The sequence below is a fragment of the Mus caroli genome, unplaced genomic scaffold, assembly GCF_978045245.1.
Source record: "Mus caroli unplaced genomic scaffold, Mus_caroli_1 scaffold_11, whole genome shotgun sequence".
In the NCBI taxonomy this organism is placed as follows: domain Eukaryota; kingdom Metazoa; phylum Chordata; class Mammalia; order Rodentia; family Muridae; genus Mus; species Mus caroli.
The window spans coordinates 118,622,094-118,641,315 of NW_028227266.1; the positions used below are offsets into that span (position 1 = coordinate 118,622,094).

General features: G+C 46.6%; 1 protein-coding gene across 4 annotated transcripts in view; it reads right to left on the minus strand.

Moving 5' to 3' along the window:
- Scn10a (sodium voltage-gated channel alpha subunit 10) overlaps positions 1-19,222 on the minus strand; it is an 83,296-nt gene that overhangs the window by 54,476 nt on the left and 9,598 nt on the right. For 3 of the 4 annotated variants that reach the window (XM_021173168.2, XM_021173167.3, XM_021173166.2), the window contains exons 4-9: positions 6,400-6,528; positions 5,803-5,894; positions 4,672-4,863; positions 4,299-4,362; positions 634-775; positions 155-352 (exon numbers count right to left, since the gene is read on the minus strand). In XM_021173168.2, coding sequence (XP_021028827.1) covers positions 155-352; positions 634-775; positions 4,299-4,362; positions 4,672-4,863; positions 5,803-5,894; positions 6,400-6,528 — 817 coding nt within the window. Of the gene's footprint in view, positions 1-154; positions 353-633; positions 776-4,298; positions 4,363-4,479; positions 4,483-4,671; positions 4,864-5,802; positions 5,895-6,399; positions 6,529-19,222 lie in introns of all 4 variants that reach the window. The other variant, XM_085828308.1, reaches the window with a different exon arrangement.

Genomic DNA, 19,222 nt, shown 5'->3' on the forward strand with positions numbered 1-19,222 from the left:
CTGGGAACCTGAGACAGCCCCTGAAATATGATCCATGCTTCTATAGAAGATTATAGAGGAAGACTTCTGTCCCAGGAGGTCCTGGGCGGCTGGCTCCACCCACCTTCTGGCCCCACCCACCTTCTGACCCCACCCACCTCCTGGCTCCACCCACCTCCTGTTCTTTCTGCAGCACCTCGAGGGCTTCCTTGAACTTCTTTTCCTTGGCTTCGATTTCTGCAATTGTTGCCTGGCTCTGCTCCTCATATGCCATGGTGACCACAGCCAAGATCAAATTGACCAGGTAGAATGATCCAAGGAAGATGACCAGCACAAAAAAGACCATGTACATTTTCCCGGAAGCTCGGAGTGTCTGGAGATTCAAGGGAAAGAAAAGAGGGCTCTGTGGGGGACACGTGGACCCTTGACGGTCAGTTGATTTCCATGATGAGAAGAACCATGCAGCTGGCCCATCAGGCTCTAGTCACAACTGTATAAGGACATGCAGATTGGAATCAGCTAGCACGGCCAAGCGTGGTGGTACGTGCCTGTAATCCCAGCCCTTGGGATCAGAGGCAGGAGGGTCACCACAAGTTCCATGTGAACAAAGGCTACACAGTGAAGTCCCGTCTCAAATAAACAAAACGAAGATACCTGCTGGTACAGCCGTTCCCAGGAGTCCTGCGTCATGAGACGGAACAGTGAGAGGAAAGCCCACGCGAAGGAATCAAAGCTGGTGTAGTTAAAATCCGGGTTGTCAGAAGTTTTCCGGCAGACATAATTATCAGGGCAGTGGCTGTAGCGAGAGGAGAGAAGGCCCCCAAGGAGCGGCCTCGCTGACTGGGTGCAAAGCCACCATGATGCGGCCTTGCTGACTGGGAACAAGGTAGTCTGGTGCAGTAAGAACATGGCAGGTTTGACGTCAAATATATGAGTTTAGAGCTCACCCTGCAGCCTATTAGTTGAGCATTTAGTGTGGGACTCAGTTTCCCTCATCTATAACGTGAGGATGTTCACGCTTCTGTTCATTTTGCCTGTCAAGAGGAGTAGCGTGATTCAACACCGCTCTATATGATGTCAAGTTCCTTGTTGGCGCCTACCAGGGAAAGGAGAGCCAATAGCCACAAAACAGACTAAACCCCAAGTTTCCTGTCACCATCTCCAGAGTTAGCCATCAAGGGGGACTTACATCAGCCAAGTTCAGTGGCAGATTAGATAACAATGAAAACATCACCTTCAACTTGCTAAGTGCTCACTCTATGGCTCTCTCCTCCCCAAGTGCTTCCCGGACAGTATAACGCCATCATCCCAACAGTTCTTACTTAAAGTGAGGGAGTAGGGTTCATTCAGAGAGAACTCAGCTACCTGAACCCGGAGAACATCAGCGTGATCATTAAAATGGAGGCATGCCCTGGGTGTATCAGCCACAGTCTCGGTCACCATGCCTACAGGTTGACACAAGGGGGACTCCATGTTTTATGTGCTTTTTGTTTTGTTCTGTTGTTTTTGTCTTATTAGGGTTCTTTTTGATTGTTTGTGGTTTTGTTTGTTGTTTTGTGAGACTATATATATGTGAGCAGAATTGGGGGGATATGATTTAAATATATTGTATAAAATTATTTTTTCTGAGTTTGAGGCCAGCCTGGTCTACAAAGTGAGTTCCAGGACAGCCAGGGCTATACAGAGAAACCCTGTCTCGAAAAGCAAAAAAAAAAAAAAATTATTTTTTAAAAATAAAGAATTTTAAATGGAAGATCTGGAAGAGTCTATATGTAAAAAAAATTATAATAAAGGTCACCAGGTGTTTTTTGTACTCGATCCGAGACCCTAGACCTCAGCTCCAGTTTTGCCTTGAGCCAGCCCCGGCCCCAGCCTTTATGCAGACCCCCTCAGACCTTACTCCATGACTGCCACAAGCTGGCCTCCTCCTACTCAAGCTGGGTCCATTCCTCCACTGCCTGGCTGCATCTGCCTGGTGGGAAGTCTGCCTCTCTGGTACTTGAGATGAGGGCATGGGTGAACCCAGAGCTTTATCATGGAGAGCCGTGGGTTGCTCTGGAACCATGGGCTTTAAAGGTGCCATCGTCTATGTGGGAAGAACACAAGGTTTTGATTTAAATACAAGGAAAGCGACAACCGACGTCCAAGAGACGCTTTCCCAGAGCCTAAGACTCAAGTACCTTAAGAGGGCCGACAATGACCAGGTCCTCCTGTCTGTCTCTACCCCTCAGCTGAGTCTAAGCTTACTCTTCTAGTGAGATGGTTACTGAGTTAGCTGAGGTAAGGAGACCCACCCTAAGAGTGGGCGGCACCATTCCACGGGCTGGCCCCCCACCCCCCGGGGCTGGATAAAAAGCAGACAGCAAGCTGAGCACCACTGTTTATCTGTCTCTGCCCGGAGTAGGTGCCACGTGACCGCCAGCCTCACGCTCCTGCCTCTGCTCCTTCCTCACGCTGAACTGTACCCTCAAACTGTGAGCCCAGATGAGCCCTACCCACATGTGTTTCTTCTCAGGTGTTCAGCCACAGTGAAAATGCAGCTACTATGCTCCTGTGGATCCCTTTGTCGCCACATGGGCACGCGAGGAACGTGTATGAATTATATTTCAGGCAATCAACCTTGTGAGTGGGAAGAATGAGCCTTTCTGATCTGTCACCTCTCCTGCTCCCTCTTCACCCCAGCAGCCAAAGCAGGAGGCAGAGAGGAGGGTCCTCCCCCTTAGCTCGGGTTTCTTACTTTCTGCCCTCCACGTGGGGTCACCTCCATCCAAGCACCACTGTCCGCCCATCAGTGAAGTATAATGCCCGCCCTTCAACATCAGCCTCAAATACTGCCTCCAGGAAGTCTTCCCTGACTTTCTATCCGGCCTTACAAGATTATCCATTGTGTTTATCCAGTCGATGGAACTTCCGGTACAGCATATATTTTCTACAGCACAATGTCTTTATGCACATACAAAAGAGACCAAAACACAGCTGAGCTATAGTCTGGATTCAGCCTGCGGGAATATTCTGCCTGGCCGACAAGATAGGTAGATATTTTGGGGGCGCTTGTCACCAAATTTCCGACTAGGGGCCAACACATAAAAATCAGAATTTCCCATCGCCCTCTGTTAAGCCAGCAGAGCTAGAAGCAGAGGGTGCCCATTTTCACATGACAACCAACAGCTGGCCGAGTGCTGTCTACCCCTTCGATGGGGCATGAACTCTTAGTTGCCATGGTTCCTTCCCGGCCCTCACTACTCATTTGTTGTTATGCGCCTGACCTCTGCGAGAATTTGAAATTGCAAAAATGTTATACATGTATTTCTTCCTGTTACAAAAAAAAAAAAACAAAAAAAAACAAAAACAAAAAACAAACCCAAGAACGGAATGAGCTATGGTGCTCAAGGGTAGCCTTAATGCAAACACATTTGTTTCTTCTTGGAGCTGACCACCTGTCCTCCCTCCCTTTTGGTACCCACAATCCTTTGGGATATGACCCCGCCATTCTTTTCACTGGGATGTAACGTCTGTTTTACCAGCCCTTGGATGCACTGACTTGTGACTTCCTTTGGTCAAGGAGACACAGAGAGAATGTCACTTTGTGAAGTCAAGATTTCCACACTTTACTGTTTCCCTTGGAGTCCCAAGTCTGCACAATGACAGCTCAAGCCAGACTGCTGGGGATAAAAGACCACGGAGCACACAGACACCTTGCAGCAAATCCATCTGCTGCTCGCAGATGTATGAAGAAGTCAAATTCCAGCTCCATGCTCCAGTGCTGAAGCACTGAGCCACGAGCTAAATGGTGGTTGTGTTAAGTGATAAAACCCTGGAGTCATTTATTACATATCAGAACCTGACTAATACACTTACTGTCTGTAAGACTGTGTCTGTGCATGTATATGTGTGTGTGTGTTCATATGTTGTGTGGGTCCATGTATGTACAGGGCAGGGTTCAACACCAAGGATCTTTCTCAGGTATTGAGACAATACCTTCACTGAACTTGCCGCTCATCGGTTGAGTTAAAATGGTTGTCTAACAAGCTCAGCAGCTCTGCCTGGCTCCAGCTCTCTGCCCCAAGGCCCTGCAGTGTTGTGGTCACAGGTCTGCACTGATGTGCCCAACTTCCTATGTGGGGTGCTAGGGATTCACACTTGCGCGGCAAGCACTCTATCAGCTGACCGTGGTCACAGCTCCCCTCCCTGTGAGTTTTAAGAGGCAATGTCTATGGTATTCATTAATACATTTTCTTGGGGATTCTATGGTCTCTGCTCAGAGAATGCTATGGAGAAAGGATGTTGGACACCAGTGAGGTTGCGGGATGTGTACTCACCCAGCATCAGACCCATTGCCACACAACAAGGGGTCCGTAGTACCGGGCTTGATGAAGATGTCTCCTAAGGAAAGGAAGAGATGAAGCCTCACGGTGTGTTCTGAAGCCCCTAATCTAGGCCTTGGGTGGCCAAGAGGACACTTCCTGCCTTCTGTCTAAATGAAGTCAGCCTTCAGAGGACACTCTGGAGTCCACACAACCTTCCAAGTCACTTGGAAGCTGCACAGAGCCAGAAGACCTTGCTTGTTTAGAGCTTGTTAAACTTCCCCTGCCGGGATAGCTACAGGGATGTGCAGGGCTTTGTAACCGTGTTCCCACAGCCACACAGTCCCAAGGTACCAGTGTTGGTCACTGCAGCAGAACGTCCACTCACCTGCCATTTCAGATGAGAGATTGTCAGCCTTGTGCGGATCTGTGCCGTTCTTAATGCATTTATTCTTGAGGTTCCCCTTGAAGAGCTGCAGGCCCACTAAGGCAAAAACACTCAGGCAAAAGACTGTGAGGATGGTCACATCGGCCAGCTTCCTCACTGAGTGGATCAGGGCTCCCACGATGACCTTCAGTCCTGTGGGGAGGCGACAGACATACTCCCACATGGTGAAGTGCCACCCGGAGCACAGGTATACACCCTGGCTGTCATCCTCTGACCATACACAGGTGTGACACCCTTACACATCCCAGGCAGTGTCAAACCCAGCTTCTCCATCTGCACCCTGCAATTGCCCACAGAGGCAAGTGGGCGGGGCCTGTCATCTTCATTAGAAAGCCAATCAGCTGAGGCCCTGAAAAACACATCTGTTTATCATCTCAAGGCTAATCAATGATTGACACTGGTGATTCAATGAAAATAAAACCCCTGTTGGGGTGCGGAGTGCAGTGGTCAAGCACTTGCCTACCATGCAAGTTCTAGCCTGAGTTCTAGCCTCAGCATTGGGAAACCTATATTGAGTTGCAGCTGTATTCTCAGCTCTGTTCCAGCTGTGAGATTTTCCATGCTTTTCATGGGATGATCTGAGGAGATCTAGAGCTAGCTGCAAAACTCCTCCCTTTAAGGAGGGATAAGGTTTGTTAATGGAAATTATATTCTTTGCGGGGCTCAGTGTCTCAGACAACAGAAAGTGTTCTGACCCTGCTAGCGGTCTAGGATCCAACTGTGTCATTTTGGTGGAAAAATAATTGTCTTGGCAGCACATGTGTGCGACCCTGTCCCGGGAGCTGAGTGATACATATGATGTCATGCGTGGCAGATTGTGTGACAGCTGAAGATAAACTCACAGCATTGAGGAACCAACCTCCCTTTGCCTCTCACTCAAGATCAACCCTTACCTCTGTTTCTTCTATGCTTAAAGCCTCATTTTCATTGTTAAATAGGCTAATAGTCAAGAGTCCCTGTCCTGGAACATGTATGTGTGTGTGTGTACATGTGTGTGTGTGCATATCAAAGAAGAGCTGTGGAAAAGAACAGCTGCTCTGTTGGAGCAAATGGCTGGGGAAAGCCCCTCACCTGGGATCACAGAAACAGTCTTCAGGGCCCGGAGAACTCGGAATGTCCGCAGACCTGAGATTCCTCGGAGGTCTATCGCTGCACCCACATACCTGTAGAACCGGAGGGCATTTCCTCAGGGAAAGGGCTGCAGGGTGCATGCAGCACACACAACAGGATTTCTAGGGGGAGGGGCCTTGGGAGACCCAGGACAGACACGGTGTTTCCAGCCCCATTGCCATCTACAAACACGAATGCCCCCTAAACCATCCGCAAGCTTGCTCAGAAAGATCCATTTCAAGAGGTGAACAGCTGGATTTCAAACACACAGGCGTGGTGAACCTGCCTCCTCGGACATGGTTTCCTGGGGTAGGAATGAGGCTGAGCCTCTTCTGACCTGCGTTGGCCATTTGTTAGCACAGCACTGAGTCTTTGGCTCGTCCCCATGGGCACAGGACAAGTCCAATGATATAGTCCAACACCCAGGCCGTAAGACTCCGCCAGAGGAAGCTGGATTGAAATGAGGAGGTAGTCCAGACTGTGAGCATGAACCCCGCCTCCAAATTCTACACCCCAAAGCCTACAGGAACACACAGACCAGCTGCGGGCAACACTCACGCCAGGGTAATGACACTGAAGTCCAGCCAGTTCCAGGGATCTCGAAGATAAGTGAACTCATTTAGACAAAACCCTCTTGCCAGTATCTTTATCAGAGCCTCGAAGGTGTAAACGACAGTGAAGGCGTACCTGGGGGGAGGTGGAGAGGGGGGGACATTAACTCTGGGACAGAGGGGCCTCAGGAGCGTCCTCTGCCAGCAGTGAGAATGGAATCACTGTGGCTGTTCCTAGGGGACACATATAAAGACCATTGCCAAGGCTGTGGAGGAAAAGGATGAAGAGTCCCGCAAGTGGATAGGATAGATGGAGAGAGAGTGAGAGCAAGGCTGGGAGGGGGAAGGGCTTGGGGCTGCAGCAGCTTGTGAAATGGACAGCGGACAATGTCAAGGGAAGGAACGAGTCTCCTCCTGTCCCATTGCGAGGCCCCAAACTATGGATGCTGTGGAGGTTAGGCACAGATCTCTGTTACTGTCCTCTTCCTGGTCCCTCCCTACTCTCTTTTCTTTTCTCCCCATGCCATCCCATCCCGGGACAGCTGTGCTCCTGGCATCTGTTCTGTGGAAGAAGAAAGAACATCTGAGTGCACGGATGTTCTCTTAGCAGGATGGAACGTAACAGAACTGGCCACCCCCACACAGCCCCTTTGTTCCGCTGGGCCCCTTGTTGGGTTTTGATTTGAAGAGCTGAGGTTGGGAGCAAGGTGGTGCTTCTGGAATGTTCAGAATCCTTTGACCACCAGTGGTGGTGGCTGTCACACTCTGGATACCATGAGCTCTACCTGAAGGCCTTGCTCAAATAGCTTCCTCTGCTGTCCTCTCGGTGTCTGGTTCAGGAGGTTTAAAGTGGGAATCAAAGATTAGAACTTCTAACATGTTCTCTGCTAATGTGCTGACTGGAGAATCTCTGGCTCTGGGACTCGTGTGCACACATAAATTGTTGCACTTGGTTTGGTACTGGGGAGATGGCTTGGGTTGAGTTTGGATCCTCAGCATACCTGCAAAAAGCCTGTGCTTCTAATCCCAGCACTAGGTAAGTGGAGACAAGACGATCCCTGGGATTCACTGGCTGAATCCATGAGCTCTAGGCTCAGCTAGAGAACCTGACTCAAAAAATAAGGTGGAGAGCAACTGAGAAGAAGCTAGACACCAGCCTCTATCGCACGTGCACATACACCAATCCATACATGCACACAATATGAGTGTGTGTGTGTGTACATACACATATACACACAACTAATTAAAACATTAAATTATGAACATGTGCTTTTGTGTGGAAAAATAGGAGAACTCTTGACTAAACATGTATTTAGCTCATCCTTCCTGAGAGCCCCTTCAGAATGACGGAGGATCTTTCAAAGCTATAAACCCAGAAGGATTAATACAAGCTTCTCTGAAGAACCCTGAATGGTTCAGAATGTAGAGATGCTCAGGACTCCAGAGGGTGGGCTGTGGGAGATGGAGCAGGTAGGGCTGGAAGGCCTGTTCTAGTGTCTGCAGGAAACAGCTGGCCTTCTAGACCAGACTTCACTATACCCTCAGTGAGGAATCAGCCATGACAGAGCTGGACAAGACGCCTATTCTCACGAACCAAACAGGAGGGGAATGACGCAGCCTGAGGCTGTAAGGAGAGTTTCCGCAGAAAGGCAGGCGCCTCCTGCTCTGCCTCTGCTGCGTCCCTAGAAGGCAGTCAGACTCACAGCTCATGAAGATCTACCCTGTTCTCTATCATGCTCTAGTTATGTAGCTCAGGCTGGCCTTGAACTTGTGACCCTCCAATCTCAGCGTTCTGAACGCTGGGATCACAGGTGTCCAACACCACAGCCGCATTAGATGCCACACATTTAGTAAGCCAAGGAGTGTTGTGGATGTGAGGGATGTTTGAAATCAAAACCAAAACATGAGCCAGGCACAGTGGTGCAGTCCTGTAATCCCAGCCCTGAGAGGATAAAGCGGGAGTCTTGCAGTGGTATATGAGCCAGACTGGACTGTGCATGCATATCAAGCCAACCAATGCTGTATGGCAACCCCCTGCCTCAGCAACAGTGCCATCATCAAAATAAATCAAACACCCAAGGCAACCAAAGAGGGGGGTTAAAAGTAAAAAAGGAAGCCATGAAATAAAATCTAATGGAAGAGAAAAAAAAGAACCTGCGATAGTTATTTTTAGAGAGTTAAGAGGTGAGATAAACATTTCTGAAAACAAGAATAGAAGACAAAAAAAAAAATCATTAAAGAACCAAACAGAACTTCTGAAAGTGAGATTGCAAATAAAGTTTTAGAAACCTCAGAAAATAAAACCCGAAGCAAGAATGGATAGAGCAGAGAGTGGAAATCAGGGAATTTGATTGCTATCGGGTCTGGGAAGAAAGACTGGAGGAGAGTAGCACAGGGGTTGTTCAAGGAGAAAACTTCCCCAAATTGAAAGACCTAACTTTTTAAAAACGTGGGCAAGCATTCAGGAAAGTAGATGAGACCTTGAAAAGGCCCTCACCACAGCAGGCCTCTGCAAAGTTTCAGATCATTCTGCACAAAGGAAACATGTTGTTAACATGGTGTTAACATGTTGTTAACAAGAGACTAAGAGAAAAACAGAACGCAACAGGCTACCTGCAAAAGACTGATGTCTTAGTTACCACCTTGTTGCTGTGAAGAGACACCGAGGCCAAGGCAACTTACAAGAGAACATACTTAACTGGGGGCTTGCTTACAGTTTCAGAAAGTGAGTCCATGATCATGGCTGGGAGCAGGGAGGCAGGCATAGGGCTGGAGCGCTAGCTGAGAACTTATATCCTGACTCACCGGCAGGAAGCACCAAGAGAGTGAAGCTGGGCGTGGAGTGGGCTTTTGAACCTCAAAGCCCATCCTCAGTGACAAACCTCCTCCAATAAAGCCTCTGGCTAACTCCCTAAACACGCCACCAACTGGAAACCAAACGTTCTAGTGTGGGAGCCTGTGGGAGCCACTCTTATTCAAACCACCACAGTGGACGATAAAAACACCATCAGATATTGCAGGAGCCACCTGGGCCTGGAAGATTAAAGCCTTTACACCTTTCCCACACAGAATCTGTCAGCTAACTGTCAGAGATGAAGATAAACCCCTAGGCGTGTGCAAACCTACAGTCATTTACTTCCTGCCTATGAAAATCCAGACTGACTGTCCCAGTACAACAAGAACGCCATCAACAAAGACCAGGATCCAAGGAACAGAACAGGAAAAACTCCAGGAAAGATCTTTGCCGGGGATCTATAGGTCAAGCTGAGCGGAGAGACCACGGAGACAGAAGCAATTTCTCGGGGAGGAATGGAAACTGATGGGCCAGCTTATGTATTCAGATGAGCAGAACAGTGAATAGAATCCCTGGAGGAGGCTCTTGGGAAAAAATGAGGGATACATAGATAGAACGCTGAACAAAGGAAGAACTCCTTATACAAACTAGGAGCGTAGAAGCAGTGTGGGAGAAGGAATCGGTAGGGCTGGAAAGATGGCTCAGTGGTTAAGACCATGCACTGACTGCTCTCGCAAAAAGCCTGGGTTCAGTTCCCAGCACCCCTGTCAGCTATAACTCCAGCTTCAGGGGATTTCACACCGCCTTCTGGTCTCCATGGGCACCTGTACTCACACATGCGCTGACCCCATATATATGTAAATAATAAATCTTTTAAAAATGTACAAAGCAGAACAGAGTGAGGAAGAGTCCACCTTAACATGCTGAGGGGCAGATGGTGAGGGCTGAGGTGAAGGAAGAGCAAAGAGAAATAAGAGAAAACACAGTTAACATTGGCCTTGGTCCCCATACACCTGCTCTGATCACACAGGGATGCTGTGCTGTCCCTACGTCCTGGCCCTGGGAAAGTTCTCTCTTCCAGGGTCCAGTTCCAGTGCAGCATAGGAAGCCATTTTAAGTGGCTCCTCTCTGAGCGCTTAGCTTTAGGAATAAAGTATTCTGCGTTTCGTTGCCTCCAAGACACCAAGGGTCAGTGTGCATCCACCTATTCCTGTGTTAGAGATTAGGTAAGTATGACCACAGAGGGAAGTCTTGGAGTCACCCGTGTGGACAGCCCCATGGGTAGGAAACTGGCTGAAGGCAGGGAGAAGCAGATGCCACTTCCTGCTTGGGGAAGAAGGATAGCATCACTAGCCCCAGTGACTCCAATAGTGGGATAAAACAGTTGCAAGGGACTAAATGCTAAGTGACTGACAGTGGAAGACCTGGAGGGTGGGATGGTGTTAAGCCACCCCCTACTCCCACCCCCCACTTCCCCACTCCACATCCCCATCTCCCCACCTCTCCATCCCCACCCCCATGCTCCCATTCCTCACCCCCCACCCCTCCCCTTGGGGTGTCAGTTTGGCACTGCAAGCACTTTTACCTGATGAGCCATCTCACTGGCCCCTTAGTATAGTTCTTGAAAGCTTTGTTTGTCAGAATAATACGGCAAGAAAAAAAAAATCAGAGATGCTATCAAATTCACTGAGCAACAATCTGGGGCAAAAACCCATTTATAGTAAAATACATAGCAATAAACCCAACATAATGTGTGAAGGACTTCTATAATGAAAATCGGAAAAGTGGAAGAAATCAAAAAAGATACTAGAAAGCGGCAAGAACTCCTCCCACGGTCACGACTTAGCAGAATTAATATTGAGAAATGGTTGTACTGTAGGAAGATAGCCACATAGTCAGTGTTTCCCATCAAAATTCCAGTGATGTTCCTTCAGAGAAGGAAAAGGCAAATCTTTAATTTGTCACGGAAGCACAAAAGGTCCCACATAGGCAAAACATCCTGGGCGTGGGGGGTGAGGCTGAAGGAGGAGGCTCTGCTAAACAGTAACCAAAAGTAACCTGGCAAGCATCATGGCGATGGACTTCAAACGACACTACAGAGCTGTAGCAACAAAAAAACAATATAATGTTACACTGGCAGAAGGACAGACAGACACACAGACTCAATTAGAACCCAACAGCCAACCCACACAATTAACACTGTCGGACTTTTGACAAAGATACTTTTGACAAAGATACGAGAATTGTCCCCACCCAGCCCCCCCTGTGCCTAGATCAACTCAGAATGTATCAGAAGACCACAAGGTAAGACTCAAACATTTGACATTGCTAGAGGAAAACAGGGGAGAATGCTCCAATATACAGACGTAGACAAGGACTGTCCAAAAAGAACTCTACCCAGGAGCCGGGCATTGTGGCACATGACTTTAATCCCAGCACTTGGGAGGCAGAGGCAGGTGGATTTCTGAGTCTGAGGCTAGCCTGGTCTACAAAGTGAGTTCCAGGACAGCCAGGGCTATACAGAGAAACCCTGTCTGGAAAAAACAAAACAAAACAAAACAAAACAAAACAAAACAAAACAAAACAAAACAAAACAAAACAAAACAAAAAACTCTACCCACTTGAAAATGAAGGCAAGAAGTGATGGTGGAGTCTCATAAAATCAAAAGGTCTCTGCACAGAGGAGACTGGAGAGAGGCCGAAGGATCAGTGAATCTGAGCCAACTGTAATCTGACAGGATATTAATTTCTAGAATCTATAAAGAACCCAAAAACTTAGACATCACAAAATCAAGTCGTTCAACCAATAAATAGGCCCATCAACTGCACAGACAGGTCTCAAAAGAGGAACCGCAAGAGAGTGTATAAATGTTTGTTTTCCTTAGCCATCGGGGAACACAAACCAAGACTATGCTGAGACCCTGCTTCATCCAAGCCAGTGCACAGCACACAAGAGGTGGCAAGGATTTGGGAGACAGGATCTCTGTACCCTGTTGGTGGGAATGTAAGCAAACACTTTGGAAAACAGTATGGTGACTCCTCAAAGAGCAAACAGTAAAACTGTCATATAATGTGACTCTACCACTCCTAGGTCTGTAATCCAAACAGTCAGAGAGGCGAGTACCCATCCATGTTTACTGAAGCTCTGTTTGAATTAAGCAGTGTCACAGAATCAGCCGAGGTCTTCCTTAACAGCTAAATGAATAAGGCGTGAGTGCGTCTGTGTATGAGTTATGATTGAAATACCGTGTATGCACGTATGAGAATGTCATAGTGAAACCCATTGTTTTGTATTGTTAACACATAGTAATAGAATTTTTTGAGAATATTGATGCAAATATAAAAGAATATGATATGAGTGTGTATAGAAATATCTATAATTTGTGTGACCGAATAATTACAATCAAAATTTAATTTTAAAATGAAGGTCAAATCTAAAAGACTAATATTTTTCATGTGGAGAGAGTAACAGTGCTGGAGACCTCCTGAAGAAGTCTGCTCTGGCCAAATGGCTGCTTGAGTGGTCAGTGACATTCTTATTGGATTTGTTCCCCCCATCTTTTTTGTTTTCTAAATTAGAACATTTTCGCTCCAAATTATAGGCTGTTGGGAAGCCTTGATGGGATATTTCCAGCTTTTCAGATCAAACAGACCCAGAAATTATAGAGAAACTTCTCTCTAAAGACTATGTTCAGAATTTCAGCGGAGGACGAGGACCTGGGTCTTCACTGTGGAGAGCTGGCAGCTCAGAGCCTCATTGGGCAACAGCAGGAGTGGAGGCGTGTCCTCCCCTTGGTGGGTATGGTTGCAGCAGCTGGGTGTGATTTTTTTTTAATGTATGTCCAAAGTCAGTTTTCTTAGATAAAGAAAGGAATATTAGGTAATGGGAAATAGTCTGTCTGCCTGTCTGTCTCTCTCTCTCTCCCTCTTTTTCTCTCTCTCTCTCTCATGCAGTCCTTGCCTTCCACTTTGTTCTGACAAAGCTATCTCATCCACCACTGTGTACACCAGGCTATGAACATCCTCTTGTCTCCAGTAGCAACACTGATCTTACAGATGGATACACTATGACGTGAGTTCTGGGCATGCAAACTCAGATCTTCACATGGCAAGCACTTCACGCATTTACCTAGCCTCTATACGCTTTCACTGTTTTATATAATTATTTGACATAAAGGCCTAAGCTTTTAAAAGTGGGCACCAGGATGAAGATGGTCATTGGGAGAGCCTTATTCTCTGTCATGGTTATTCTTAAGTATTTATCTGCTTCCGTGGGCTTATCCGAGTGTCTTCCACTCGTCTCATGATGGCGTGATCCCCGATGTCTTCATGGCGGAGTCTGTTCATCACCTGTATTTAAGACCCAGTGTTCCGGCTGCGGGATTTAGGTATCTATTTTTGTCATTATTATACTTCAGCAAGCCATCTTCGAAAAGATTATTCATTTTTGTAAACTGGGATATTATGAAAGGCAACAGTAACAGAGACAGATAAAACTGAACAAATGTGACCACTGTCAGGACAGGAGAACCCATTATTCAAGATAATCCGTCCTCAGCTCCTTGCTAGCCAGCGGGAGCTGAATCAGTCCTTGGAGCACGTAAGTAGCTTTTAAGGACACAAATAGTATATGATGTTAGAGTTCACCTTATACTTTATATTGAAAAACAGTGCATTATAATTCAATCACACTGTTTTCTTTTTCGAGTCAGCTGATTGACTGAGAGTACAGTGAAAGACTTCAAAGGATCAAAGAGAAGCATCCATGGGATGGGATGAGCTGAAGGGGTCTGCAAACGCAAATGAGGATTTGGAGCTCCCAGGAGACAGTAGGCAGAGTGTTGGAATGACCCAAAGGGACAGTCTGTGGATGACTACCAGCCAGCCTCAAGTATAAGAACAGATCATATGGGCTGGTGACATGCATCAGCAGGGAATGGCACTGTCACCAAGGCCAAGGAGCAGAGCTGGATTCTTGTAAACTACATAGCAGATGAAGAGAATCAACTCCTGAACACTGACCTCTGACCTACAAACTCGGAGTGAAGAGGGAGAGTGGGGCATGCACATAAATAAAGACTTTTACAGATCAAATAAAATACGCACTAGCAAATTGAATCCAGGCCAGGATCAATTGGAACCATTAAAACCAGATGAACAAACCATTCATCTAACCTATTCTCTTGATAAACATGAAAGTACTGATAAATAGGAAAATACTGATTAGACAAAAATCACTCATTCATAACAAGATTTTGTCTTCCTGATTGCTGAGATGGCAGAGACTTGCACTAAGAACTCTAGGTATGCCCGACAAATCATGCCGTCTTGAAGATGAGAGTGGATTTCTTTCAGGGTAAGTCTTCCCTGCAATCAACCGCTTTCCAGAAGATCAGTATAACCAGGCTATCAAAGACACCTTCAGTGACTCTCTCTTTGCCAGTCCCGGGGTCTGAGGAGGGTGAGAATATTCCACTAATACTTTTTCCTTAGTGTGGCTCTCACCTCTTCCTGATTCCCTTTCTAGCACATTCTCCCTCTTTAGTTTCTTGGTAATGAAAGAAGAGATTATAAATGGACTCCATATGTCTATCTTGCCCTAACAGACAGGCAAGAAGAGAGAGAGAGAGAGAGAGAGAGAGAGAGAGAGAATATTACCCAGCAGATAATAGCACTTTGCTAATGCTTCAGAGACACACAATGGGAAGCCAAGGAACAAGAAACACTGTATCTATCAGATAGATTGTATCAAGGACAAGGCTAGTCCATTGGCTTCTGTGTCTTGACTGGCTACAATTTATTTTCTTCCTAAAACACACACACACACACACACACACACACACACACACAATATGATATGTGGGGCAGGATCTATTCCAAGGATATGTATTCTCTTCTCTGGTCCCAGCAGCAAACAGCTAATGGTGTCCGGCTCCCACTCTGAAGGCCACCAGAGCTACTCTGGTGTTTCCACAAGGCCAAGGACACTCAGCTTTGCCCCGAGCTGGAACCAGACAGAAATAGTTCTGCTTCTTTTCAAAGTGTGTTTATAAAAGAAGTTATGTAAACATTTCAGTTACTATGGAGCCTAATAAAGAATGTTCTTAATAATCATTGGGAGTCAAAATTGACCCAGCTTTGGAATGTGATTTGGCAATACTGTAAAAATTAATGTTATGCTGTCTGAGGGCAGAGCTCTGGCAGAGGGGATGCCTAGCGTGCACACGCCTGAGGTCAATCCTGTGTAAATGGGGTAGGGGAGAACACACGTGGTGTCCCCAGCACTCAGGAGTTGCAGGCAGGCCAATCAGACACTCAAGGCTACACAGGGAGTGGGGGGATCAAGGCCATTCTGCAATACATGAGACCCAGTCTCAAAGAAAAAAAATTAATTAAATTATATGCCCCTTGGTCCGAGCACAAGGTCTACTTCTAAAAACTCACCTCTCAAACTTTGTTGCATTAGCTGTACAAAGATATGTGCACAAGACTATTCATCAAAGAATTAACTGTGCCACAAAAATATATATAAGGACTCTTAGGATGATTAGAGCTTATCATAGGGTATAGTTCACTTCAGCCTCTCCTGGGTGGAAAGACCCATCCATCCAACTTCTACAAAACCAATTGCTGCCGAGGGTCTTTAGTGAGATTTCACTGAATCTATAGATAAATTTGGGAGGCGCTAACAATTTAATAACAGTAATCTCCTCATCCATTATCACAAGACAGATTTAAATTTATATAAGTACTTTAAATTTCTCTCAATAATGATATTTCATTTTTTCAGTACAGAGGTCCTGGGCATATATTTTGCGGCACCGTTGGAATCGATGCGCCCCGCTTTGCTGCTTACCTCGCCTTCCTCTGGTTACTGATTTCTGCTTGCCTTTCACTTACTTTAACGTTTCTCTTATTCTATGCCAGCCACTCTTTAGCCTCAGCTGATATTAAGATGCCACACTTCTGAACCATAAATCGCCTCCTGAGTCCCTGTAGGCTCCGATTAAATTTGTTTTTAATCTTTTTGTCCCCAGTGTTGTTTCTGCAGCTTTAGTTTGTAATTGTCTTTCTTACAAGAGTTCTTTAAGAGTGCTCGAAAGCAGCCAAGTGTAAAGATTCCCTCTCCTCCCCTCCCCAGTTTCCTGCCATTTTCTAATTGTGTTGCAGAATGACAAGAGAACCTGTTGTTTGTTACTGCTGCTTTGTGGAACTTACTGGGTCGGGTTTTGTGGCTGTTGTTTTGTTTTGGGATGGGCTACCATGAGGTTAACTTGTACTGTCTTGTGACTTAGATGGTCTGCACTGCATGAACCAGAGGCAACCTACTCCTGTCCCTTCTTCATCTTTACGGACGTTTTACACAGTATCTGTTACAGGCAAAGAGAACTGCAGCTCTTCAGGCCCTCTAAGGGTTTTCTTTAATCACTCTCACATTCGTAGGTTTGTAAATATTGTCCCCCACATCATTCACTGCAAAACTCTAACTTGCCCTGTGTTTAGCATTCAGAGTGTTATGTTTTGCTGGCCTCCTGACCTTTGCTGTAAATTCCATTTTCTCTGGTCATGGCTCTTGCTAGCTTTCTGTCTGTCCTTCCTTCCATGTTTGTCCATCCTTTTGTTCTGTTTGTTTTGAGACAGGGTCTTATGTAGCTCAGGCTGGTCTAGAACTTGCTATGTTGCTCAGGCTGGCCTTGGACTCCTGCTCCCCCTGTCTCTGCTTCCCGAGTGCTGGGGTTGCAGGTGTGTGCTATCAAGCCTGGATTTCCCCCATTCTTTAAACCTCTCTGTATCATTTTTGTGGGGGATGTGGGTGTATGCCCACGTGTGCAGGTGCAACCTGTGTGCACACGGACATGGAGACCAGAGGTCAACCCTAGCCATCACTCTTTGGGAGGACAGGAATATCCAATCTGTGTTTTAGAGGCAGGGTCTCTCACGAGCCAGGAACTCGCTAGGCTGGCTGGCCAGTGAGCTCCAGGGTCTGCTTGTCTCTGGCTCCCCAGCACTGTGCTACCACATCTAACTTTTTACATACTGCCGGGAAACACCATCTCAAGACAATTAAAACAAAAAGTTTTACATTTATTCTACCTGTTCCCCATACCAACCCTATCTTACACCTATATGCATAGAGACAGGCAGAGGACCCGCTTGCCAGTGTGTGTTCTCTTTTAACTAAGTGGGTTCTGGGATGAAACTCAGGCCTTTGGGCTTAGCACCAAGCATCCTCCCCACCTAGCCATCTTGCTGGTCCCCAGAATGTCTTTTGGATTTAGGGAAGCAGTGGCCCATGACTGCCTCTCTCCCACATCCTGTCTTCTTCTGCTCTGGGTGTTTCTCTGTTTGTGTCCTGCCAACTTTTCCAGAGACTTTGGAGCTTGTGGTGGGTAAATGCCAGGGTCTTGCGTCTCTCAGTCTGCGGCGTGGCTTGAGGACAGCCGGCCTGCACAGGGGCTTGCTTTTCCTCCACAGGCTTTTGGTCTTCCAGCTTGTTTTAACATCTCTGTGCCTGGGTCGCCTTCCCTCCTGCCTTTGTTCTGGTGTTTATTTCTGTTCCTACATCCACGCTGTCGCTGAGCTGGCCTTGTGAGAGAGGGTAAAACATATGCATCCCGTCTTCTGTATTTAACCACAGTCCCCAGGTGACTCCCAAATGGCACACCGAGAAGAGAAATGCTCACACTAGAAGTTCCAAATGACAGAAAATCTAAAAGCAATACCATCTCAGCCATATAAAATATGAGCTTTATAATTTACCTAGGCATTATATCCTGGTTTATATTTTGTAGCCCTCATTTATGCACTGCTCATTTATTTCGAATTTTAAATTTTATTATTATTATTATTGTTGTTGTTGTTGTTTTGGACAGTCTTACTCTAGCCAAAGCTGATCTGGAACTCTCTATGCAGATCAAAATTGCCTTGAACTTGTCATGATCCTCCTGCCTCAGCCTCCCAAATGCTGGGATTATAGTCTTATGCCCCTACTTCAGGGTTACAAATTGTTTTTGATTTTTTAAATGCATCTCACAAGGGCACACAATGCCCAATAAACAAGTGCAGTATGGACAGTAAAGTCGTCACTGTAGAGTGAAGGCTCTGCTAATCAGTCTAGTTGTAAGTAAATGCCATCAGCTGGGTGCCTTGGACAACAGAAATGAAGTTCCTCATGGTTTGGGAGACTGGACAAGGCCCTGGCATGGTGAGGGGACGGGAAGGTGCCCTTTGGGCTGTAAGTGGCTGTCTTCTCCTGCATCCTCACAGGGCATGGAGGATGCCCTCTTCCTTGCTTAGCAGATAAATTCTATTTGCTACCCTAACCCTAATCCTGGTGTCCTCACAGATAGCCTTAGCCACCTCCTTGAGGGCCCCTATGTAGTAACATAAAGTGTCAAGGTCCCAACTTACAAATCAGGGGACAGGGTATCATTGTGTGTGACAGCTGTCCATGTCCCAAAATGGGATGGCTCAACACTTTCTGGTCCCCACTGGATCACATGCTCCTCTGTCTCAGGGCTTATTTCGCTTCTATTTTTAACCCTGTTATGCTGTGGTTTGAAAGTGACCAGGTGTGGTGACTGATATGTGCAGCTCCAGCCCTGACTCTAGCACTTGAGAGATGTGTCTTACAGTCTCATAGTACCAGGAGGGACACAAGTTCAAGGCTAATCTAAGGCACATAGCAAGTTCAAAGCCAGCCTGGGCTTCATGACACCGTCTCAAAATAAAACATATTTTACAGATTTAATTCATTTCATGTATTTTAGATTATTTGCTACATATTTACTAATCAACTTTTATGTGTGCACACACACAGACACATATGAGTGCATGTGTGTCATAATGTGTGAGTAAGGGTCAAAAGACAACCTATGGAATCACTAGGTGGGTCCCAGAGACTGACTCTAGTCAGGTTGGGCAGCGGGTATCTTTAACTGTCTTATCTGCTTGCAGTTCATATATTCCCAAGGTGAGTATTTGGGGGTGGGGGGTAACTGGCACTCGATGAGGTCACAGGGGTGGGGGGCAGGAG